Source organism: Paramormyrops kingsleyae, chromosome 19, assembly GCF_048594095.1.
Source record: "Paramormyrops kingsleyae isolate MSU_618 chromosome 19, PKINGS_0.4, whole genome shotgun sequence".
Taxonomy (NCBI): Eukaryota; Metazoa; Chordata; class Actinopteri; order Osteoglossiformes; family Mormyridae; genus Paramormyrops; species Paramormyrops kingsleyae.
This window is the reverse complement of record NC_132815.1, coordinates 23,037,446-23,061,951: the sequence shown is the minus strand read 5'-3', so window position 1 is coordinate 23,061,951 and position 24,506 is coordinate 23,037,446. Positions and strand designations below refer to the sequence as shown.

Below are 24,506 nucleotides of genomic sequence, written 5' to 3'. Positions count from 1 at the left end.
CCATCTGTGTGCTGTTTAAGCACATCTGTCTCATAAAAGAACATGCTGTTCTTTGTTGTGACTTGACTAGTGCTCGTTGTCTATTGTGGAATTTTGTTTCTGAAAGCACTTGCCACCCATTTAGAAGGACATGTGGTTTGTGCTCTTTAGCCCCCTCGCACTGTAGGGTGAGACAACTGGCACGACTCCTGTAGGAAGAGTGACTTCAGCATGTGAAACCCAACATGTAGCTTTGGCGGGGCATCGCCATACCCGCAACAGTGTCATATTTAGTTAATAAAAATGTTTCAGGAGGAAGGTCTCCTGAAAAAGAAGCATCCAAATGCGCACAAGAAACTCTTTTGTCTTCAAGATGCAAAGCTTGAATAGGAACTTGATCACAGAGAGGAAGGTATTTGTCTGTTGGTGTGTTGAATCTGCTGCTAGGCTGGTCAGGTTGCTGGGACTGGTTGCAGGGTAAAGATATGAGAGCTTGCCGAGGCTGGCCAAGCCACCGGCTGTCACCGAGACGGGAATGTGCGACACCTATAAGACCTGGCTCTCTCTCTCCACCTGAGGTTGGAACCCTGCTTACCTGGATTTGTGCCCCGTGTTACACTCATCCAAAGTAGGTTTGGAATACAGGTTCCAAGTGAGACTGGCATTTACTCCATGCACATGCATTTTCTATGCCAGCTGGGTGCCTCTGTGCCAATCCCAGCTCTGACAGGGCACAGCAGACACTGTAGGCCTCTTGCTGCCTGAACATGAGGAATGCAAATCCAGGCCAGCAGCTTCATGTTTATCTTTTGTCCATATCAGCTTGAGTGGAAGCTTTTGGAAATGGAGATGATCTGATGTTCTGCACTTATTTTATGATTGCACTGGCACAGAATACTTTGTCCTCTCCTGATTATTTAAGGCAGTGTTTTCCAGCCCAGTCCACAGGGGCCCTCAGACAGTCCAGGTTTTTGCTTCCTCCTAGTTTCCAAAACGTTAACTGTCTGGGGTGCCCAGAGGACCGGGCTGGAAAATACTGATTTAAGACACACATGACTATATGTGTGTGTGTGTGTGCTGCTCGTATTGATGTTTCTGCTTTGCTCTCTCACTGGGTCACACAGGCGCTAAGATCTAGACACTGATTCTGATTCTGCCAGGACTTACATCTGCACATATTTTTACAGAAATTCTGTGCCCCAAAGCATTTGCTTCTTCTCCTCAAAACTAAAAACAAACAGATCTTTTTTTGGATTAACTATCCAAAATATCTAGACTGTTTTCTGAAAATTCAAAACCTTCATAGGAAATGGCAATACGGTATTATAAATTTGTCACAAAGGGACAACGGGAAGAAGTGACAATTCCAATGCAGCTTACAGACCACAAGGGATTGTATTTATAAATGAAACTCAACTGGTAACCAGAATCAAAAGGGACAACAACGGGGTCTAAGCATAACAGGTAGACAACCAGACCCTAACTAAATGGGAAGAGAATTATGGCCAGGTGCCTATATGGAAACCGCAAGGGGACAAGCAGGAACCATAGGCAACATCTACATCCACAATCACCTACAAGGAACAGGGCAAGGGCAGACACATATATATACCTGGCTAACAAGGACTAAATAAGGAACAGGCGTAAATCACTAGTAACAAGCCAAACTCTAGTGATCACATGTAACAAGCCACTAATTGGAAACAGGTGTGGGAAATCAAGACAATAGGCAAGGAAACATTTGGAAGAGGTCAGATGGCCAGTGACCTCTGCTGGCCAAATGGGAACATGATGGGACTGGTAAAGACAGATTCTGACAAAATTTATGTTCCTTTATAATATATTAGCTTTTATTTCCATAATATTTGTTATTATTTAGTGTCAATTAAATAAACACAAGAAAAACAATTATGCAAATAACATTCACCATTCTAATGTCTTTATAGGAAACATGATATTAGACACTGAACCATAAAACTGGGACAGCAGCCACAGTAAACTCTTACTGTCCTTTAAGCTGTTGTGTTTACTCCACTAGGGGTGGCACCCAAAAATGAATGTATTATTCATTAAAAACTATTACTGCAAAACATTTCATTGTAGTAGCTACCCCAGGCACATTAGCTAATCCTCAGGAGAATGTTTAGTGATTCTCTATATCTGGGTTAATTGTGCAACAAATTGCTTTAATTGTCTCCCTAAAATTGCTAGGGTAGCTAGGACAGATCCTCTCGCACATCCACTTCAAACGACAAGTGGCCTAGCTGATAAGAGGCAGGGAGCGAAATGCTGCATGCAATATTTTGATAAGGCAACGTTGTTGCAAATCAAGATGTATGCATTGTGGGAAAGTGCCACATAGGTGATTCCTTTGATAAAAGCATCTGTTTGGCAAGTGAAGTAGTACTTAGGCTTGTATTGTATGCTGCTTCAGTAGCCTGGGGACTTTGCGGGATGGATACCACTGGGGAGATTCTGACTGCCCTCAGAAAATGAGATATTAGTGAAAGAAGGTAAAAAAGCAGGCAAATTTCCCGTTTTCTTCAAGTATTCTTTCATGAATTGCTAGCTTTGTTTTTTAAGGGCACGGCAAGATTCAATATGTTGCATAAAAAAGGAGCTTGAAATTCTAAAACTTGATATGAATGAAATATCCAGAGTTTGCTCTTCACACACGCATCCCAGTAGGGAGCTGGGAGAGAGCAAACACAAGGACCGTCTGTGGGTCCCTGAGGACGGGGTTAGGAAAGACTGTTTAGGGTTTAGCTGTGGCATGACGCTCTCCCTTATCCTCTGTCTTGTTCTCTCTTCCTCAGGACCCTTCACTCCCTGCACTGCTCAACGACAAGCTGCAGGTGGCCAACAGCACGCGCAAAGCCTGGAACGAGCGCGACGCCCGCTGCGACGTGTGCTCCACCCACTTGAATCAGCTGAAGCAGGAGGCCGTGTACATGGTGCTCACGCTGGAGCGGGCCGCCTCGCTGGAGCCCCCAGACTGCTCCCCTGGCACCCCCTCACCCCTCGCTAACCTGCCCTCACTGGTTGGCCCACGCAGCATCCTGCAGGGGGCGTCGACCTGCTCAGGAACGTCCGTCTCGCACCCGGCAGTGACTGGCCCCCGTGTGGGTTTCTCCAGACACGGCCTCAAGCCTAGCAGCCTCGGGGTGACCGATGGGGCAGAGCGCAGGGACAGCCCTCCCAGCCATGTGGGGAAGCCAGTGGCCCAGCTGGGAGTCAAACCAGGGGCCAAATCAGGGGCCCAGCCTGGGTCCAAGCCAGGAGCCCAGTCAGGGGCCAAGTCGCGAGATAAGCCTGGAGTCCAGCCAGGGGCTGAGTTGGGGGCCCAGATTGGGGCTCAACAAGGAGTCCAGTCAGGGGCCAAACTAGGAGTCCAGCCAGCGGCCAAGTCGGGGGCCCAGATTGGGGCCCAACAAGGAGTCCAGCCAGGGGCCAAACTAGGAGTCCAGCCAGGGGTCAAGTCGGGGGCCCAGATTGGGGCCCAACAAGGAGTCCACCCAGGGGCCAAACTAGGAGTCCAGCCAGGGGCCAAGCCAGGGTCCCAGACAGGGCCCAAGCCAGTACTGCAGCCAGGGACCAAGCTAGGAATCCAGCCAGGGGCCAAGCTGGGAGCCCAGCCCGGGGTCCAGGCTCCGACCCGCCCATCTGGCAGTCCCTCCAATGGCAGCAACAATGGCAGCAGCAATGGCAGCAGCAATGGCAGTGCCCTCAGCAACGTGGCCCTGCAGGCACACCAGTACCCAGAAAGCACATGGCCTGCATCAAGCGCCAACGGAGTCACCCTCTACCCCTGCCAGGTACACGCTGAGCTTTGCTCAACATCCTTTTTAGAAATGGTTATGCTTCCTCTGGGGCAGCAGGTGGCGCAGTAGTGAAAGACAGGGATTTGTAACCAGATGGCTGTAAGTGAAATTGTCTTTCAAATGCTGCAGATTAGCATTGTTGTGGTACATCTTGACAGCAGCTGTGTTCAGTTTCCTGTCCTTCGTCCCAAGTGCACAGCAAGCTGGGAGGTGCTTAGTCAGCATTAATAAAGTGCAGACAGTGTTTTGCTCTTTCACTGTGGGTTTATTCTATATCATCATCTTTTATCATACAGCAATCATACAGCATGTATAGCTCACAGTCTGTATAGCATGTGTAACTCACAGCCAGTCCGTATTAATTCAGCCAACTGCATGTATGCAAACATTTTGCATAGACAGCTACAGGCATTGACTTGAATTGATTCCTATGAAGTCTTATTTGTGTTTATTAAAGATTTCTCTCTAGAGGAGAAGGAGGGGCAACAGAAAAATACAATTAATGGACTGAACAGTAGACAAAAATGCCAACTCTTTAGAACAGAATTTGCACTTAGCCTGCTAAGTCCCCAAAAAAGGATTTATTTATTAATTTGTTTGTTTATTTGTTTATTTTTTTTATCTTGTGTGCACAATAAATGAATCTTGCGCGCACAAGATTATCTTGTGCATGACCTTTGTTTTAATGCATCTCGTCTCAGGCTTAGGTGGGTGAGTGGGTCTACATTGGTTTAGCTGAACAGCAGATTGTACAGCAGATGTTTTCCACGGAACGTGAGACTGCCGCTGCTTATCGAGATCGCTGTCTGACCACCGCCCTTTCTTGTGTTTGCACTTCTTCGTAATTTAGTTTGATCTACGGCGTTACGATGTTTGATAACGTGATAACGTGACGATCATCATGCGGATGAAAGTCATTCATAACACGTTTACTGCAGTTGTTGCTCCCACAAAAATTCACCGCTGGGGCAGTTATGACAAACAACGCTGCAGCATTGCTCCTCTATCAGTACGGCGGCGTCCTGTTTGAGAGCACTTGCAGTGGATGCCCAGAGAGAGAAAGACATCTGTGTCACATTGTGATGAGCTTCATGGTCTAATGGTCAGATGGGCTCAATTTTCAAGGTATTTCCAGGACCCATAAACTAATGCTATAACAACCAGCAGTCATCAAAAGCACAAGGGAACACTACTTGCTTTTTGGCTTCTCTCTCTTTTTTTAAGTTAATTAAGGGGTTACATTGTGGAAAAATAAACGTTTGTTTATATTATGACGATCTTGCAGCTTCAGTAGGTCAAAAAAGAGGATTTCTGGTGGTGCCACTGTAAAAACTAAGTAAGAAATGTCACAGAATGGGGAACCAGACCTGAAGAATGACAGAGACTTGTTTTCCATTTCAGTTACATTATCATATAAATAAGAATATCATAATGCAGCGGAATAATTAAGAGAGGAATACTTCAGAATGAACTGAGCTGAGCTGTCTAACTTAACTGTCGGCAATGTATTTCATACCATACATTTTTATCCCTCTAACATATAGCATTTCTCTTCAGAAATAAGTAGGAAGACAATAGTAGGTGGTTAATGTGCCCTTTCTTAAAATGAAGCTGGTTCATCAGTCTGAGGAGCAGCAGATGTTGGGCTGGATCGCAGTGGACCAAAGTATGGCCTGGACTCGACGTGATTGCGGATCGTGGGGGAGGCCTGCAGACCTCTGTGGTTATATAACGGACAGAGCCAACTTTGCAACAAAATAAGATTGCTCATCGTTGTTGTTCTCTTGAGACCCGATCTTTCTGCTTCCCTCTCCCTCCCTCCCTCCCTCCCTCTCTCTCTCTCTCTCTCTCTCTCTCTCTCTCTCTTTCTCTGCCTGCAGTACCCTCTTAGCTCATTTGTCTCAATGAGTCTGCCATGCTCTCTGTTACTGTTTACTTTCGACCGGTCCGTTCTCTCTCTTTCTGAACACAAAGGAATGCAGGAAGTTCTAGAAAGTGAAGTGCTGACAGTGGTAATGAACCCCGTCACCAAAGCGGCTTACATAAGCAGCATAACAAACGGCCTGTTCTCTCTGACGAGCCCCCCGGCGCCCCATGGGGGGTTGGCAGTGGGCTGACGAGGCGATGGTCTGAGCTTTACTGCCTTCATATATGTGCACACACACACACACACACACACACCATATAACCATACACACATGCACACACACACACACACACACACACACGCACGCACACACACGCACATCACACACACACATGCACATCACACACACACCACATCACACACACACACAAAATAACCACACACACACACATCACATAACCATACACACACACACCACATAACCATACATACACACACACACACACACACACACACGCACGCACATCACACACACACACGAACAACACATAACCACACACACACACACACCACATAACCATACACACACACACACACACACACTACTCAAAACTTTATTGGGACCATCTATGGAACCATAACTCCTAACCTTAACCATAACTAACCAAGCGAAATACAAGACTTTTTAGGGGTTTTTTTTTGTTTGTTTATTGCAGTCACAGATTTTTATAAAATTGAGCGTGTCCTTGTGGGGACCAAAAAAATGTTCCAACAAGCAGGGCTGAAGCCAGGATTTCTTAAATACCGAGGGCAAAAGTGTCAGCCCTTCCTAGCTGTGCCCTGTAATGGATCGTGGTTATTGGACTTGCAGAAAAAATACTGAGGACTTGACGTTGGTGTCCTCAATGGTAGGTACGAGCATGCCCAAAAGGTAAAAAGTAAAGGAAATCTGGTCCCCACAATGTAATAATTACATAAATGTGTGGCTCACACTGCATTATCACTTAACCATAAAACTCCACGCAGTCTTTGAACCTTCTGTTTTATGAAGTGAACGTGATGCCAAGAAACTTTTGTATTCCTCTGCCCCACTATCAGTAAAATGTCTTTTCTGTCTGTATTTTGTAGAAAATTCATAGTCCACTGAAAGATCAACCAGAATCTTTCATTTATTGCCAAGTACTTTTACATGCAAGGAATTTCCTGTGGGGTGTTGAGCAAAACAATTAAGGACAGACCAGACAATCAATGTAATAAAATTATGTACATTAATAAAATAATGTGCCTAGTGCAATGTAGCGGCAAGTTAGAATTAAGGGAGTAACCTTTGCTGTTTTTGAAGGGGACTACCACTAAACTTCGAAGATTTTCAAAGCAGAGTGCAGCACAAATTCTTTCACCATACTCTGATCGTGTTTACGATGCTGAGATCCTACATTTAAGCGAGTTGATGCCGCTCTCTTTCTCTCTCTCTCGCGCTCTCTCTCTTCTGGGCCTAAAGCACTGCTTCTTCAACCAGAATGTCCAGTCTCTTAAATAAGCGGGACTCTGGAGCAGGAGTTAAAGCGACCAAATGGTATGAAAATGGGTTCATGCTAAATAAACCGGACCTATTTCTGCAGTGCGTGTCTAACGGCATTATGGGGAAATACGGCCCATTTTGCAGCGTAGTGCCACTGTATCGAAGCCAATGTCACGCAGCAGAAAAAAATTAACCCCAAAGACGCCTTGCAGGCTGTTTGAAGGATGGCATTGAAGGAGAGGCCGACACCTCCTGTAGACGCCATAAGCAGCGTTTTTATCTGAAACGTGCCGATGGCCTGTGGCCTCACCTTCAAATCGCTCTTTTCAGCACTGAACCTGCAAGAACAGCACCATGGAGTTTTGTGTGGGGAACCCTAAGAGATGGCTAAAAAGACAGGGCTTGGAGACTAATGTTGTCTGGAGACAGCCTTAATTGTGATGAATGTGAGCCCCCATCTCACCTAGCAGGAGGCAGGAGGGGCTGGGGGAGGCAGGATCAGGGCGGTGCTCTGATTGGACTGGGACAGGGGCCCTTGCTCAGCATTTGTGCTCAACTCTCATTGGCTCTACTGGCTAATTGAGCACCGACTCATCACCCTGTTTCATTTTATCCAATTAAGCAAAAGCTCATTATTCCTTCATGCAAGCCCACTGTGTTTTTAATTGTACTGTACTGTTAAGTTACTTACAATTCTGTTAAGTGATTTATGGATAATTTTAATAAAAAAAAAATTTAAAATTGTAGCTGAGAATGGTGGGAAGACGTGAGAACCAAACTGAAAACATTGCAGTGCTGTGTTCAGTACAAGCAGAACCAAGGCTTGTGCTTGTAAGCTGGGCCTTAGTGCTGAGCCTGGCTTTATCCTTCCCACGCCTTTAATATGGTGTCTGGGCATCAGCCCCGGAGCCTCCCTGGGCCCCAGCAATAGACACCACACTTCTTTCTTCTTTAATGGAATACAAGAGAAATGATTTATCTCTCTGTTAGAGCAAAGAGTGCAAAATGCAGAGTGATCAATAATCTATAAATATTTCATGGTTGGTGCAATATTCATAAACCGCACTGCCAAGCAGTAAATAAAAAAGACAGAAATGCACATGGTTCGAATCTCCTTCAGGGCTGTCACTAGTTCTCTGCCAGGGTGATGGAAATGTTTATAATTCTCCCCTGCGGCTTGGATCGCTGGAGATTCCTGGCAGTATGAGTTAACCTACTGGGAAAATATCACAAAAAAAAATCGTTACGCTCCTTTTCGCTACAAAACCAACATATTATCACCTTAAGCTCAGCACATTGACATAATGGTTTGCAGGTATTTGCGCTTGCTTACAACAATGGCTTCAGGATAAGCCCAAATCATAACCCTAATGTGTTTAATCCAAAGGCATATGTTTAACTGTGGTTATGTTTTCCTTCAAAATGACTCAAGTCAGTGACCTCACTGATTCAGAATCAACTCAGTCAGCAAAAGCAGCACTTCCCCTCAGGATGTAGCACAGAAATGTATAAACAAGCACCCTTGAAAATGATAAAATCACCCAGGCTGGACTGGAGGAATTTTGTGTGATAAGACCAGACAACCAGGGAAAGGCCAAGTTATATAGCTAGGAGCTGCGTATTATTGTATAATTTATCTCATGATCTTTGAGCTAACCGTGATTGCATCCTATTATTGATGATATTAAAGGAATTCAATTAAAGACTTTTTCAGTCTCCTGTCCTAGGGGCATCTGATGATGCTGGGCTGCTTTGAAGGACATAGATAAGATGAATCCATGGTGCCCAAATTGACCACAGCCAGTCGGTCTAATGATAAGAAACAAACTTCTGTCACTGTTGGAGCGTGGATATTTAAGAACACGGGGCAGGGCGGGGGACACAAAGCTGTATCTGAGTCATTATTTAATGATTCTGCCTGTTATCAACATCCTTATACACCATTGAACTTAACAAAAGTAGATCTTTCCATTCTATTCTATGTCAGCATAATTAATCCCACCTCTTGTTTTTGTGTTCCATGCCTCACTCACTAATACCCCTAGAAGCAACCTCTGAATTATTACTAAGTTTGTATAAAATAGTCAAAAAGTCAGAAAAATGAGTACCAATTTGAACCTTTGATTGTCACTGGGGCTGAGCCTTCAGGAGTCTGCCAACTGCACCTTACAGCTGTACAGTTGAGGACAAAATTATTAGCCCCCCTATGAAAGTTGAAGTTTCTTCAAGATTTTCCAAAGTGCATTTTTAACAGAGCAAGGAATTTTCAACATAGCATTTCTGAACATATTAGTTTTCTTTAGAAGGAATAAATTATTTATATTTGCACACAATAGCAGAATTATTTCAGAAAAAAAAACAAAAATGACCAGGGACAATATTATTAGCCCCCTTTAAGAAATGACAATTTATTGAGCCATTGTACAAGCCACTTATGAATAACGATGTGCTTTAACTTCACAGCTGATTTAACTTAACAATTAAGTTAAAACTGAAGGTATAAAATCCTCAGTAAGGGTCATTCAGCTGTCATTTGAGAAAGCACCATGCCAAAAACAAAAGAAATCAGCTAGGACTTGAGAAAAAGAAGTGTTGATGAACACAAAGCAGGAGAAGGATATACAAAGTTATCACAGCGTTTCCAAGTGTCAAGAACTGGAGTGAGAAATATAATGCAGAAATTCAAAGAGAGCCACACAGTACAGAACAAGCCTGGCAGAGGTAGGAAGCGAAAGATTTCAAAGATCCTGCAAAGGAAAAGAGTGAGAGATGCATCTAAAGACCCCAGAACAACTGCCAAGACACTAAAGAATGACTTGGCCAAGTCGGGAATTGTGGTCCCAAAGAAGACAATCACTAGAGCTCTGCCCAGGAATGGACTTTGAGGTTGCAGACCAAGAAGGACTCCACTTTTGCAGAAGAGACACCTTCAAGCCAGACTAAAGTATTCTCAGGACATCCTGGAGAAAGATGATGCATACTGGAAGCACGTCCTATGGTCAGATGGGACTAAACTAGAGCTCTTTGGCCATAGAGACACTGCTTATGTTTGGAGATGGAAGGGAGAGGCGTATAACCCAAAGAACACCGTCCCCACAGTGAAACACGGTAGTGGGAGCATCATGCTGTGGGGATGCTTCAGTGCATCAGGAACTGGAAATCTTGTCAAGGTGGAAGGAATTATGAACAAAGAAATATATGTGGAGATCTTAATATTAAACCTTAAGCAGTCAGCAGCAAAACTGGGTTTCGTGTCTTGCAACACGACAACGATCCCAAACATACGTCTCTCCTGGTGAAGAACTATCTCCAGAAGACCAAAGTGAACGTAATGGAGTGGCCTGCACAAAGCCCTGACTTAAATCCAATTGAAAATCTGTGGGGTGAACTAAAGAAGAAGGTACATGTCAGAAGGCCATTAAATCTGGAGGAGCATGAGAGATTTGCCAAAGAAGAATGGGCTGGGATTCCTCAGATGAGCTGTCAGACTTGTTGAAAACTACAACAAACGACTGCAGGCTGTTATCCAACAAAAAGGATACACAATTGACTATTAATATCCGGAGGGCTAATAATTTTGACCATGGTAGTTTTTGGTTTCTGTGGAATATTTCTGTGTGAAAAGTAAAATAACGTAAGCATCCAAAATAAGTGTCTAAAAAAAGCCATGATAAATATTATTTACTCTATTTAACAGCACTTGGGAAATACTTTTAAAACAATGAGATTTTCATAAGGGGGCTAAAAATTTTGTCCTCAACTGTAGGTAATTGTACTACTTAAGATACAGAAATGGCTGCCATTATGGGCGGAGTGGTGGCTCTGAGGCTAGGGAGCTGTACTGGAAATCGGAAGGTTGCTGGCTCCAATCCCCTGAATGCCAGGAGTGATTCTACTCTGCTGGGCCCTTGACCTGTAGTTGCTTTGTCCTGGGTATGACATTAACCTACATGCAGCCCTACAAGCAGGTCCTCCAATTTCCAGGGAATTTGATGGTTGGTTGTAGGATTGGAACTATAGCCACTGGAAGAAACTTTGCACCATTCCATTTGAACTAGTGTGGTGCTGAGGTACTGCCTGAACATGGGTGTACTTGGGTTCTCATCCCTGAGGTGATTCATTGTGTGATGGCTGTGACAATGCACTGTATCAGTGCATGCTCCTTACCCCTCTCTCAGGGGAATATTAATGTTGTTTGTACTTTGGGGATGTTGCTCAGATTCTATTTCTGTACCTTAAATTAGACTAAAAGGTACATTTACCTACAGCATGGTGTACAACTGGCAAACAGTTCAGGGTACAGCCCCAGTGACAAGCAAAGGTACAAACTTGTATTCTTTTTCTCTCACGGTGTAGATTCCAGCTGTCAATAATTATTTTTGGACTCCACAAATATTCATGATTGTTGCCACTATCATTAGTGTTGGTCTCAAAACCGGTCTTGGGACCACTTTTTTGCGGTCTTGGTCTCATCTGGGAATCTACTTTATTTTGACTTGGTCTTGTCTCAGTCTTGGACATAGAGGACTCGAGATTTTATTTCAAGACCAGTCAAGACCACTCATCAAAACAATATTTATCACAATGGCTTAATAGTCACCTGTTTGTTAACCCTTAGAACCCAAGAAACGCAAAATGTGTTGATTTTCACACTCAATCTCAGGCTCGTAACTTTGGATAGGTATAATGCACAGACATGACTCACATATCTTTGCAAGAGAGATTTACTCAATCTGTCCGTCCAAGTTGCAAAATTCAAGAGTAATTCTGTGTGCAATTAGGCATATATTTTAAAGATTTTCCATGAAAAAGTACCCCTAATAATCCATAGAACATCGATATGTTTCACATTAGACAGGTTAACAAAGTGCATATTCACTTCTGCAATGATCCACACACTATCCTTCCGGGGGAAAAAAAAACATTATAATTTGTTTATAATAAGCCTATAAATAAAGGGATAGAAAAAGACTCAGAAATGGGCTGCAGTTCTGCTACAAATAACAACTAAACGCAGCATTCTATTTATTAGGAAGACAATTATTTTATATTTTCACAATTTCCATCCATCCATTTTCTGAAACTGCTTATCCTATTCGGGGTCATGGGGGTCCGGAGGCTGCAGGCGCAAGGCAGATAGACGCACATACATATACATGTACATATATACATACTTATATATATACATATACACTTGTGCACCCATATGTACATACACATTCATATCCATACACTCACATACATACAAACATTATTACACAATATGTACATGAGTCAGCCACATATACCTATACACAAATATACATACACACACACACACACACACACATATATATATATGGATACGATACAAAGGGTTAACACAGTACTGTGATGTACTGTGATGGGTGTAAAATGTCCTGCTTCAAAGTTCAGATGTTACATTTGTACAGAAGCATTTATATTGAAATTTTAAGAAAAAATGTCCATTGGTTCAAATTATACTGTGGCACAAATTTTAGGCCATACGGCCTAGCCCCAAGATAGTTCCTATGCTCCAGATTTTATAGTGTGTTGTGTTATGTAGACTCAGACATAGTCTGTTTCTGATCTTGACTTGGTCTAGTCCTGCCTTGGTCTTGGTCTTGTTTTGGTCTCGCCTTGGCTTTGTACTTGGTGTTGTCACGGTCTCAATACACTCTGGTCTTGGTAATGACTTGGTCTTGGTTTAGGTGGTCCTAACTACATTACTAGTTATTGTAACCGCAATATAGTGGATGCAATTTATGTCATCAAGAGAGTAACACACAAAACTTTGATGTTATTCAAATAGACAAAAAATATATTTTTTGAAATTTCGCCTATCAGTAGTTACCTTGTTTTTTAAAGCTGCAGCTTACAGTGTGTATTTTGGATTAATTTTTCAATGTGATTGAACAAAAAAGCATTATCTCTGTGAATAATACTGCAAATAATACTTTCATGCTGTGTCAGAAGATGTAAAACTACATTGAAAAGAACCTGATCTACAATGAATATTCCTGATGCCCATGTATTCATGTGTGCATTTCTGCAGTTATTCCCTAGCTTTGATGTGATTTGTATAGCCTTTTATGCATTTATGTAGTGTAATGAGAAGTTACTGCAAACTAAAAGTTGGTTTAGGTGTTTGTTGAGCAGGGCTGTGAGGAGAAAATTGGAGTAGTTCATTCTCAAATGATATCTTGTTTCTTTAAGATTATTATTTGAATATATTACATAATGACATGGGGAAAAAGCAAATTCCAAAACATTCAGAGACACCCTGATTGGCTGCTGGTGGGTTGACCAGGAGTAGGACTGACAAACTGTCCTCGGTTCAAGGCTTACTGGGGATGAAGAGGAAACACACATTTATATCTATAAGCCAGGAAACAAGTAACCAATGGAAGGAAAATGAACCCCTGAACTAACCTTATAGAGCGACCCTCCCCACCCATCCTTGCTGTATTTTTCCTGCTGTTATTTTAAAATGCATTCTCTGAATGATTTTTCTAGATAATTCATTAATTGGTCTGGGCATGTAATAAATGTTTCAGTGGCTAAAGGTCAACTACCATGGCAGCAAAACATCAAACTTCTCTGTAATAATGAGGGCAATAGAAATGGCAGAAGCCTGCAAGAGCAAAGTAATTACAGGAAGGGCCGTCCAGCGGTCTGCTCTTCTCCGTTTTCACTCTGACAAACCTTTCGCAGTCAGGTGCAGAGCTGCGGGGGGGAGCCATGCCTGCCCCAGCCCCCCCACCCACATTACCCTCCTTTCTACCCTGGACCTGTAAGCTGAATGTGGATAATGCAGTCTTTCCCAACCCGGTCCTCGGGAACCCCAAACGGTTCACATTCTTGGTCCCTCACAGCTTCCTGCCAGACAGTCCACACTTTTGTTGGGAGGATGCAAAAACATGGACCGTTTGGGGGTCCCCAAGGACTGGCTTGAGAAACACTGGGATAGATGGTTGTGACTCCGATCACGGGCTGCTGGATTAAGCAAACAGGGGATTTTTTAGATGCCCCCCTTGGCTTGGTTTTGGCCACCTGCTGGCCCTGATCTTGACTCAGCAGCAGGAATCTGACCTCCATCACGACATCTCAGAGCAGCAACATGGAATACAAACACGCTTTTCACAGATCTGTCGTAATGATGGAAAAAAGTAAAGAAAGCTCTGGGAGGCAGATCAAAGTCAGGCCAGAGAAAGTGATTTTCAAATGAAAAAAAAAACTGCCTGTCTGAACCTCAGCCTGAACCTCAAGACTGATTTACACATAACCCAAGAACGACTGAAAGATAAATAAAAGCTCTCTCTCAGTTCTTATGTCATGTTCTTTGTTTAATTTGTTCAGAAAGACCATAGCTTACCCAGACAAACAGGGAGGTTTTTCTGAGCCTGTCTTCCCGACGTTACCGCTGCTGTCACTGACTTCCAGGACGTCCCCCAGGAGACCTGGCAGCTGCAAGTGTCTCCTGGGCTGATCCCTTATTCAGTCTCTGTAAAAAAGACTTACGTAGGGCACTGGGATTCTGACACTTCCCAAAATAGCTACGCCAACAAAACTTAAAAAATTAAACCCAATGAAGTATTTACGTATGTTATATATTTTAGGGTCATGGGGAGGACAAACCAACTGCAGTCAGAGCTTACCAACCCATTAATACACTATGAGTTTTATTCATTTTTCATAACTGTTTTCCCTAAGGCTGTTAGGATGGTTTACACCTAGGTACCCGCTCTGCTCCCCCCCTTCGCTGAGAGTGTGTGCCCACACCACCTCCCTACTGGCACTGCTCACTTTCATTTATTATTATTTATCTATTTATTTATTGTCAGTCATCTGATACTATATTTGTACCAGCCTTCCTGCTGCTGTGTTATTTATGGTTGGTTGCCTTCACATTGAATATATATATATGAACCCTGGTGTCCAGCCCCCTGTGTCGCACCTTCCTGTGTTTTGCACTTTAAGTCCTGTGGAAACCACCCCCCTGCCCCCCCACTGTCACTTGCTGTTTGCATGTCACACTGTGGTTTTGGGTGAGCGTTAACTCATGTCGCTGTATCCATGTATATGGATGATATGACAATAGAGCCTTGACTTGACTTGACTTTTAGCAGTATGGTGATCTGGACTCCCCGTAGACCCTGTGCATTACACAAATTACTTGCTAACTCATTCTTGTAATGGTTAAAGCAGGGGTCTCCAACTCCGGTCCTGGAGAGCTACTATCCAGTAGGTTTTCTATCCTACCTGGCTTCTGATGAGCCACACCTGTTCTCAGGTAAATACCAGGAGCAGGTGTGGCTCATCAGAAGCCAAGTAGGATAGAAAACCTACTGGATAGTAGCTCTCCAGGACCGGAGCTGGAGACCCCTGGGTTAAAGGAATCATCCCTAACCATGGCTGACATGACTGCGGTGCCTCACCTGCAGGTCTCCCAGCTGCTTCCTGATGGTGGCCGCGAGGGGGTGACAGAAGCGATGAACTGCTGCAACGCAGACCGACCATCAGCCTACAGCTACCCGGCCCCACATACCCCCCAGGTCACCACAGCGCCCTCTAGTGGCACCTCTGCAGCTGCCTCCTTTTTTGCCAGGTCAGACAAAGAAATTTCTGTTCAGTTATTGAATAAATGTCCTCTAATTTCTGTTTTAAAGTAAGAATCTGAATTATTCCATCTGGGAGCATTAACTGCCTATGTCAGTTATTGACATGAATAGTTGAATAGCTGTCCTACTTAGAGTAAAACGATCACTTGATGGACGTGTAATTGCCCTGACAAGTCTGCTGAATACCGATAAACCTTGATGTGCCAATATAGTGATTCTATGCAACTGCACAGTATTTACACCACTTTCCTGGGGTAGCATGTGTCAGACATGTCTTAGGTCATACACCGTGATTCCCCCTCTCTAGAAACACTGGCAGTTTACAGAATAGCGTCATTTTCTCATAGGGACTAGTAGGAAAAACAAACCTCACCTTTCCACATCGCACTCATTAGATTATGCATCCAGCTGTTTCATGTTTTAGTGGGGAGTCTAGTCATCTGGTACCTATCACTCCAGAAGCGTCCAGTGTGGTCCAGGGTGTACTGTGAGACAGGCAGCACTAGCACTGCATGCCCCATACCGTGTCACTGCCGAGGCAGTGAGGCAGCCGGCATAAAGGTGGTCGAGGTGCTGAGTTTCCTTCACTTATGAGCACAGTACTGACTTATGAAACAGTGGATACGTCATCACTTTGGACGTACATGCTCCTCAATTAACTAATTAAATATTAATGAAATAAATATTACAGCTTATTGTGAAATTCAGAATAATCAGTAATAATATGGCGTTACCTTTAAGCGATGTTCAAGTTTTCATTATTGAACAGATGTTCATTTTGTTGTCTATAAGATACTTTAAGGTCTTCGTTGTCTTAAAGAAGTTTTATAGTCTTGTTTACAGCTTTAATGGTTTTTGTTTATGGCGGTGTTCCTCTTTGTATGGGGCGCTAGGGTTCTAAGGTCACAGTGTGTCTGGAGCAGGTGTCTGGGCCACACTGAAGGGCCCCTAACGACCTGTCACAGGTCAGAGCTGTTTATTACCCCCTATCCTCACCGTGACCTCGGAAGCTCTCACACTGATCCGGTTACTGCGCCGTAGTGCTATACACAGCCAAAAGGTGAAAAATCAGACAGCCATGAATCACAAGGTTTTACCTGTTATTCATGGAGAAGGAAACGACTGACAAAGCAGCAGATAAAGAAAGACAGCTGACCTAAGAAAGATCTAATGGAAAACTCCAATGCAGCTGGTCAGCAAAAACACTCATAAACACACAGAAAATAACTGATGTCAGCTTATGTACAATTTACCAGAATGATTTCTAGTGTTTAGAGCTCTATATGCATGGTGATATTAATGCATCCTCTATACAGTGGAAAATCGGTGATTATCCCGAGATGAACAACGAAGTTCAAGGATTAACTTAGTTCTGGGTTAGTTTCACATGTATAGCTGGGAACATTAAATTGGAATCGAAGCTGCAGAATGTGCTCTGTTCTTGGGTTTTATTCTGTTCAATTTAAGGCATTCTGGCTTTTGATAAGACATTGAAGAACTCTGTGTATCGCCGATTCAGCACTGATTCACTTTAATCATTTTTAAAATAGTCACTTTCTTTGCTTGTCCCTCAGCAAAATGGAAGATTTCTGAGCAGATTCCTTATGTGATGAAAAAAGCTGCCTTACTTTAAAAAGAGAGAGGATAAATTCTCCTATGACTGTATTTTATTCCCCTGTAAAAAAGAGACAAGAACCGCCTTGACAAAGATGAATGCAGTTGTGGTCCCTTGTGGAAAGGCTGATGTACCTGGATGTTGATGACAGAGTAAGGTTGTTTCCTCTCATTTGTCACGTGAGAATATGACAATTCCGCTTGAAATCACTGGTTTTTAGTTTGAGGATGTCCTTAATAGTATACCAGCAGGGCTATTTCAGTTTATAGGTCATGATCATGCATTTGTCTCTATCAAATGATTAAAGAATGTGCAGCAAAAGACAGATTCTCCCATTTTATAAATAAATGACTGAGCAGATGAGTTATATATGGGCGCATATGTAACTGTGCCTGTTTAAAAATAAGACAGATATATGGGACTATTTTTTAATGCTTATTATTGCAAAAGAAAAATACTGATTATGTTGTGGTATACGCTCGGGCACGGAGTGGGGAAGCAGCACATGAGCCGGGAAATCAGGTGAACGAGGACTTTAATTAGGAAACAACGAGGAACACGATAAACCACCAAAGGACAGACGTTACAACATTAATGACCGGACTGGGGAAACATAATTAAACGCAGACTTAAATACACTGGACTAATGACAGCAACAAGAAACAGCTGATCACACGGGGATTCCACACGAGGTAACGAGGGGGCGTGGCACATAGGAGGATCGGACGAGCAGGGCATGACAGATTAGCAAGCATGGTCACAAAGATTTAAAAATATATAAGGACACAGTAGCAATCCATTTCACCAATAAAGAACTCCAGACATACAAAAATTGTTTATTTCAAATTCTAAATTATTAAAAACATGACTAGAGATGCATTAGAAATAGTCAAATATTTATATGTAAGTTTCACACCCCTTTTACTGTATTAAATTTGCATATTCTTGTCGCCATGATATTACGTTATTATGTTACACAGACTAAACCGGCTTGTTTTTAAACCATGGGATATTTTGGATGGGGGGGGGGGGGTGTATATATAGTACTGATGCTAGCTCGGTAGTTCCCAATCCAGTTCCTGGGGCCCCCTAGAATCACTCTTCATTAAGTTTTCAACCTGCCACATTCATTAGCAGCCCATTAAGGACCATAATAGCCTGATTAAGGTAGAGATGGAATTAAATCATTCCGGGGTGGGGGGGGGGGCTGTCAGGAACAGGATTGAGAACCACTAGCTAGTGTGGCACTCTAGGCAAGCGTCAGCCCCATCCGAGTCAAAGTGAAACTGGCTGGCAAGACGGCGCCCCCTCAGACGATGGTGCCCTAGGGGGCTGTTTATGTCACCTATAGTAATGACCGGCCATGTATGTATGTATGTAGCACAGCAGCCGAAGCTTTAACATACTGTGAACTAATCACTTTGGTCATTTACTATGGTTATTTATGCTGAGTGAATGCATATATGATTAATTTACAGAAATGTGTATCCAAACCCCTTATTCAGCATATGAGATGTGCGCAGAATTTCCCCCCAAGTCGATGTAGACATGTATTCTTGAGGGCTATTCAACAAGCGTCCATCAGCTGGAGTTGAAGCCAAGGACAGCACAGTGTATAGATGTACGGCCACCATCTTTCCCTGCACTGCGTTTGCCTCACTCTGAGGGGTGTGGAGACAGGGACGCGTCCCGTGAGCCCAAAGGTGAGGCGCCTGCTTCCTGTGCCCTCCCGCTCACACACCTGGTCCGCATTCCTGCCTTGCCCGCGGGTGCCTGCGTCCTCGGACACTCACTTGCTCAGACATCTCCTGGGGAGATTTATGAGGACAGCAATTTGCTTTCTGAAACCCACCCCCTCCATTTATGAGGCTGCTGTCCAGATTTTATCATCTGCTCAGCTTAAGGTGAAGCAAATCTCCCATGTTCTCTCACAGCTCCATTCCTCGACTGAGCTGCTCTTTCTCTAGTGTTCCCTCTTTATTGCAGAGTGTTCCCTCCTTATTCCCTAGAGTGTTCTCTAATGTTCCCTCCTTATTCCCTATAGCGTTCCCTAGTATTCCCGCCTTATTCCCTACAGTGTTTCCTAATGTTCCTTCCTTATTCCCTATAGTGTTCCCTCCTTATTCCCTATAGTATTCCCTCCTTATTCCCTATAGTGTTCCTTCCTTATTCCCTATAGTGTTCCTTCCTTATTCCCTATCGTGTTCATTAGTGTTCCCTCCTTATTCCCTATAGTGTTCCTTCCTTATTCCCTATCGTGTTCATTAGTGTTCCCTCCTTATTCCCTATAGCATTCCCGCCTTATTCCCTATAGCGTTCCCTAATGTTCCCTCCTTATTCCCTCCTTATTCCCTATAGTGTTCCCTCCTTATTCCCTATAGTGTTCCTTCCTTATTCCCTATCATGTTCATTAGTGTTCCCTCCTTATTCCCTATAGCATTCCCGCCTTATTCCCTATAGCGTTCCCTAATGTTCCCTCCTTATTCCCTATAGTGTTCCCTCCTTATTCCCTATAGCGTTCCCTAATGTTCCTTCCTTATTCCCTATAGTGTTCCTTCCTTATTCCGTATCGTGTTCACTAGTGTTCCCTCCTTATTCGCTAGAGTGTTCCCTAGTGTCCCCTCCTTATTCCGCGTCGGGGGCCCCATGAAAGGCTTTGCCGTCACCCCGGCTTCTCCCTGCTCTGCAGCGCGTATGCACCCTGGCCTTTTCTCTCACTCCGCCCAGGGAACTGTCATTCTGAACCTCCTTTTCTGTCATTACTCACAACAAAAGGCACTTTCTCTTTAGTAGTCAGATGAAACGGGCCTTTGAGTAGCACTTGGTCAAACAGCAGTCATGACCGGGCAGGTTCAACGCGACCGGGAAGGAAGGCTTTTGATTTCATGCTTTCTCTGGATTAATTAAGCAGACCCTTGTAAGGTGGGTGCTGTACTTAACCGCCACATGTAATCAAGCATGCTGGTTTAATAAACACGGGATTCATTAAAAATAGAAACTATAAAACACTAACATTTTATTCAAGTACGTATGTGTGTATATCTGCTGATCTATGGCTGTTGCCTCCTGCCCATAACTTGGCTTCCAACTTGTTAGCAAGATGGATGCCTGAGTCCAGCCTACTGCTGTGGAACCAAGTGGTCAACATAAGAACAGCTTTGTCTCTAAACCTGTTGCCAATTAGGCCGTAGAAATATTGCCTGACACTTGTTCTCTCTTTTTTTTTAAATATGCCTGTCAAGCTTTAATTATAAAAATTCCTGTTGCTGTTGGATTCACATCAGTCATTTAGATAACTATTATGAACATTAATACTTATTAAATTTTGAAATTTACTTTAGCACAACATGTCAGTTTAACTAAAATTACTTTATAAGATAGTGTAAACAATTAGCTTTCTGCTTCCTGTCACTTCTAAAACACATTCTAATATTCATGGCTGTCACTCCGTGAGACAGAGATATCACACGCCTTTGGAGATTTGCTGTTTTTTTCAGCCTGGCTTTCTCTGTATCATATATTTCCTGCTCACTTCCTCCCTAATTGCACGGATTTGACTTACTGTAAACCCATATTTTCAGGCGACATCGATTCTACAAACACTGAGCTTTCTAGCTTCATCTCGGGCAACAGGCAGCCTATGCAAATGATGTTATTTGTTACGCTTATGTGAATGAAAGAATGAAATACTGCAGAAATATTACCCGTGAGCTACTATACATTATTTATATGATAATTATAGAGAAATTATTGATGTGTAATGTTTTTCATATTGGTACGTATTGGTTAATAAGTAAGTGTTGGACAAAATTCATGAAATGTTAATGTTTAGTGCCCTAGAAAATGATATAATTGTGGTTCAGTCAGCCTGAAGCTGCTGGAGGTGTCAGTTCCTGGGCACTGCTCAGCAATGTGTGGCCTGTAATGAGCTGATCCCCCCCGGTCACTCGTACTGATATCAGCCAGGAGCCTGCAGGGCCTCTAAAGGATCACAGACACATCTCTGCACGACCCTCTCCAGTCACCACCCCATCAGCGCCCCCCACTCCTCCCTGACAGCTCGCCCTGGATCGTATGCCCTGTTACGGCCCCCCCCCCCCACTCACTGCCACTCAGCGGCTGAATGGGCACAAACAGGAGCATGTGTGAGAATCTGGTGGGGAGTGGGGGGGGTATTTTCACCACCGATGTGCGAAAAGCGTAGGAGCAGAAGGGACCCAGGGCACTAAGAGGGGCAGGACCCCGCGGGTGGAGAGGAACGCTCCCTGTTTTCCGTGTTTTTATCACATGTCTGGGGGTCCGCAGCCTCCCCCGCCAGCGTAAGGTACTGTCTGTATAGTTCATACACTGGGCTGGCTCATCTTATATCTGCCACAGGGACTGTTCTCCCCCTTTTTCAGGCGTGGGGAGGATGGAGGGAGTGCCCCTGTGTGTATGTGTGTGTGTGTGTGTGTGTGTGTGTGGGGGGGGGGGGGGGGGCTTATGACTATAATGACATGGATGGATTTGGGCACCCAGGCAGGAACTGCAGTCATGTAGCTTATTAGCTGAGCCTCAGTAGCTGCTCCCTGCATGTTATATCAGCTATTATAAGCCTGTCTGGATTTCCTTTATCACTAACGCGAAATCCAATCTGCGAAACCCCCCCCCACCGAACTACATCCGTGCTCCCACAATACTTCCCTTTTCTTCCACTCCCCAAAAATGGCACTGCAACTATACCAACCTCCCTCCCGACTGCAGGCACGCATGAAACACCCCGCTGTGGGATCAGCGGTGTGACCCAGGGTGCATGTTTGGGGGGGGGGGGCTTCGTTAGCTGTGTCTATGCTTGGAATATTGCATTGCAAAAAAAGAGTGAGGCTGATTTATTCCACAAATATTTCCCCCAGGGTGCGGATGGGGTGGATGGAAGGGGGGGGGCACAGGAGGGGGGGGGGGGCAGCTGCCAGCTGCACCACTGGAATTTCACCGGGCCCAGGAGAAGAGTGCGGGCAACAGCTGGGGCAGCCTTTGAGGACGCGATTCTACCCTGTAATCTATCACTGGCTCCCGGAGACAGTCTAACGTGATGCTGCAGTGTGCTTTACTCACACCGGCGGCAAGGGGCGGAGCCTGAGACAGAGCTCTGCGGCCGCGGTGAGCTTAATCACGCACGCAGCGGGAGGTGCCATCGCCCAGGCTCGCTCGCATCACTGCAGAGAGCAAATGACTTCAAAAGCACCCATATGAACCGCGTGTGACACTATACCCGTTGGCTCCCGTGCCGTTGGGTATAACGGGGTGGTTTCTCACAGGTTTGAGGGCGGGGCTTGTGTAGGTGGGCTCCGGATAGTGCATTTGCACTGCATCCAGCACATGTGAGATATGCAGTGACACTAAATGGCTCTGGAGCAAGACGTCTAACTATCATCAGCCCCCTTAGAGTTCAGCTGCCATCCACTGTCATGAAAAACTGGGCTGGAATCGACTGCACTGACGTGGTGTGGGTGGCACTGTTCCCCTTAGGTCCTGGCGTGGGAGCTCTAATCTTGCCCCAGCTTCTGCTGATGAAGCGTTCATCTCCTCCCTCTGTTGTAATCTTCCTGCTCTCCAAAAACATGCAGTGAGGTGAAATGGTAGCCCTACCTTGCCCATGGTGTGACACTGGCATCCAGTCCAGGTCCTTCCCTGGCCTCTTGCCCTACACTTCAGGCTTGCTATGACCCTCTGCTGGATGAGAAGTCAGGCAAAATGAAAAGACTTAACTGGCGAAAAAAAATGTTAATCAAAAACACGCAATATCCTTGCTTTAGACCTGAGTACCAGATATAAACTGCATACACTCATCCATCTAATTGCTTGTCCAGATAGGGTCATGGAAATTCAGAGCCAGTCCTACTTAGGATATAAAATTGGCTGTATTCCAGACATACAGCAATACATCTTAGAATAATAATTAAAATTATGTGAGACTTAGAGATCATGTGACCACTTTTTCTCGGTGGCGATTCCAAGCAAATAGCATAGGGAAAATCTTTTTGATTTGTACAATTAATTACCGCCAGGTTTCTAAATGTTGGGCCGGAGAAATTAATCAATGCACCCTACCATCCAGTTGCCCCTAGATAGTCATTTGCTGAATAGGAATTGAGACAAAAGTGTGTTTTGGGGTGGGTTAAACAGTAATGGAGATTGGCTTACTCTCTAATACTAAGGGGTGGCACTCTAAATTAAAAGCAATTAGCTTATGAGCTTATTTGGCATGTGCACAGAAAGCATGATTCAGGCAATGAGAGCAGCAATCAATGATTCCCTAAATATAACTTCAGTCCCTTCATGGCCTGTCGCTCAAACGCATTACAAAGAACAAATGCTGCAGTGTGATTTCCTTGCATGAAGTTTATGCGATGCTGTCAGAGTTAATGCACATAGTTTCCCTACAAAAGTGAAAAAGGAGCTGAAGCACTTCTAAGCTTCAGTCAACATTAACGGTAATGCAATGAGACGGATCTAGGTATACCTACATCCTAAAAAGGAGTTCGGTAATGTCGATTCTGGCAGGGTGACAGAATGTGTACAGTGGTGCATTTATGAATGTTCAGTGCAAGTGCGGAAGGTCAGTCTTGTCATAAGTCTCGGTGTGGGAAAGGCGTGAGCCTTGTCATTAGTGCATTCCTGCTGTTTGGCACCACTTAACAGTGTTCCAGTACAAGAGCTGCACTGTAAAACATCACAGAGTGTGCATGGAAAGAAACAGACTATGCCTTGACGAATCACGCCTGGCTTTTCCTGTGAGACAATCGACACGCTCCACTTCCAAGCGGCAGAACCGCTGATCTTTTGCTGTCCCCTGGCAAATGTGCCACAGCACAGATTTCGTCTCTGCAGATCATGAAAGCGCTGCTGTTGTGACTTTCCCTTTCCTTCAAACGAGTTCCTTCATACACTCAATACAGGTTTCTGTAGAAAATTAAATGAGCATTTTGTGTTTCATTTCTTGGCAGGTAGGAGCACGATCTAAACTTAACAGTCTCGCAGAAACCCTGGTGATTATTTTACTTTTATTTTCATAGCACTCAAGGTCATAAATATTCAGAGT

At 44.1% G+C, this 24,506-nt stretch overlaps 1 protein-coding gene across 1 annotated transcript in view; it reads left to right on the top strand.

Moving 5' to 3' along the window:
- kif26bb (kinesin family member 26Bb) overlaps positions 1-24,506 on the top strand; it is a 97,068-nt gene that overhangs the window by 33,275 nt on the left and 39,287 nt on the right. The window contains exons 3-4 of the mRNA XM_023806725.2: positions 2,796-3,794; positions 15,634-15,797. Coding sequence (XP_023662493.2) covers positions 2,796-3,794; positions 15,634-15,797 — 1,163 coding nt within the window. The remainder of the gene's footprint in view (positions 1-2,795; positions 3,795-15,633; positions 15,798-24,506) is intronic.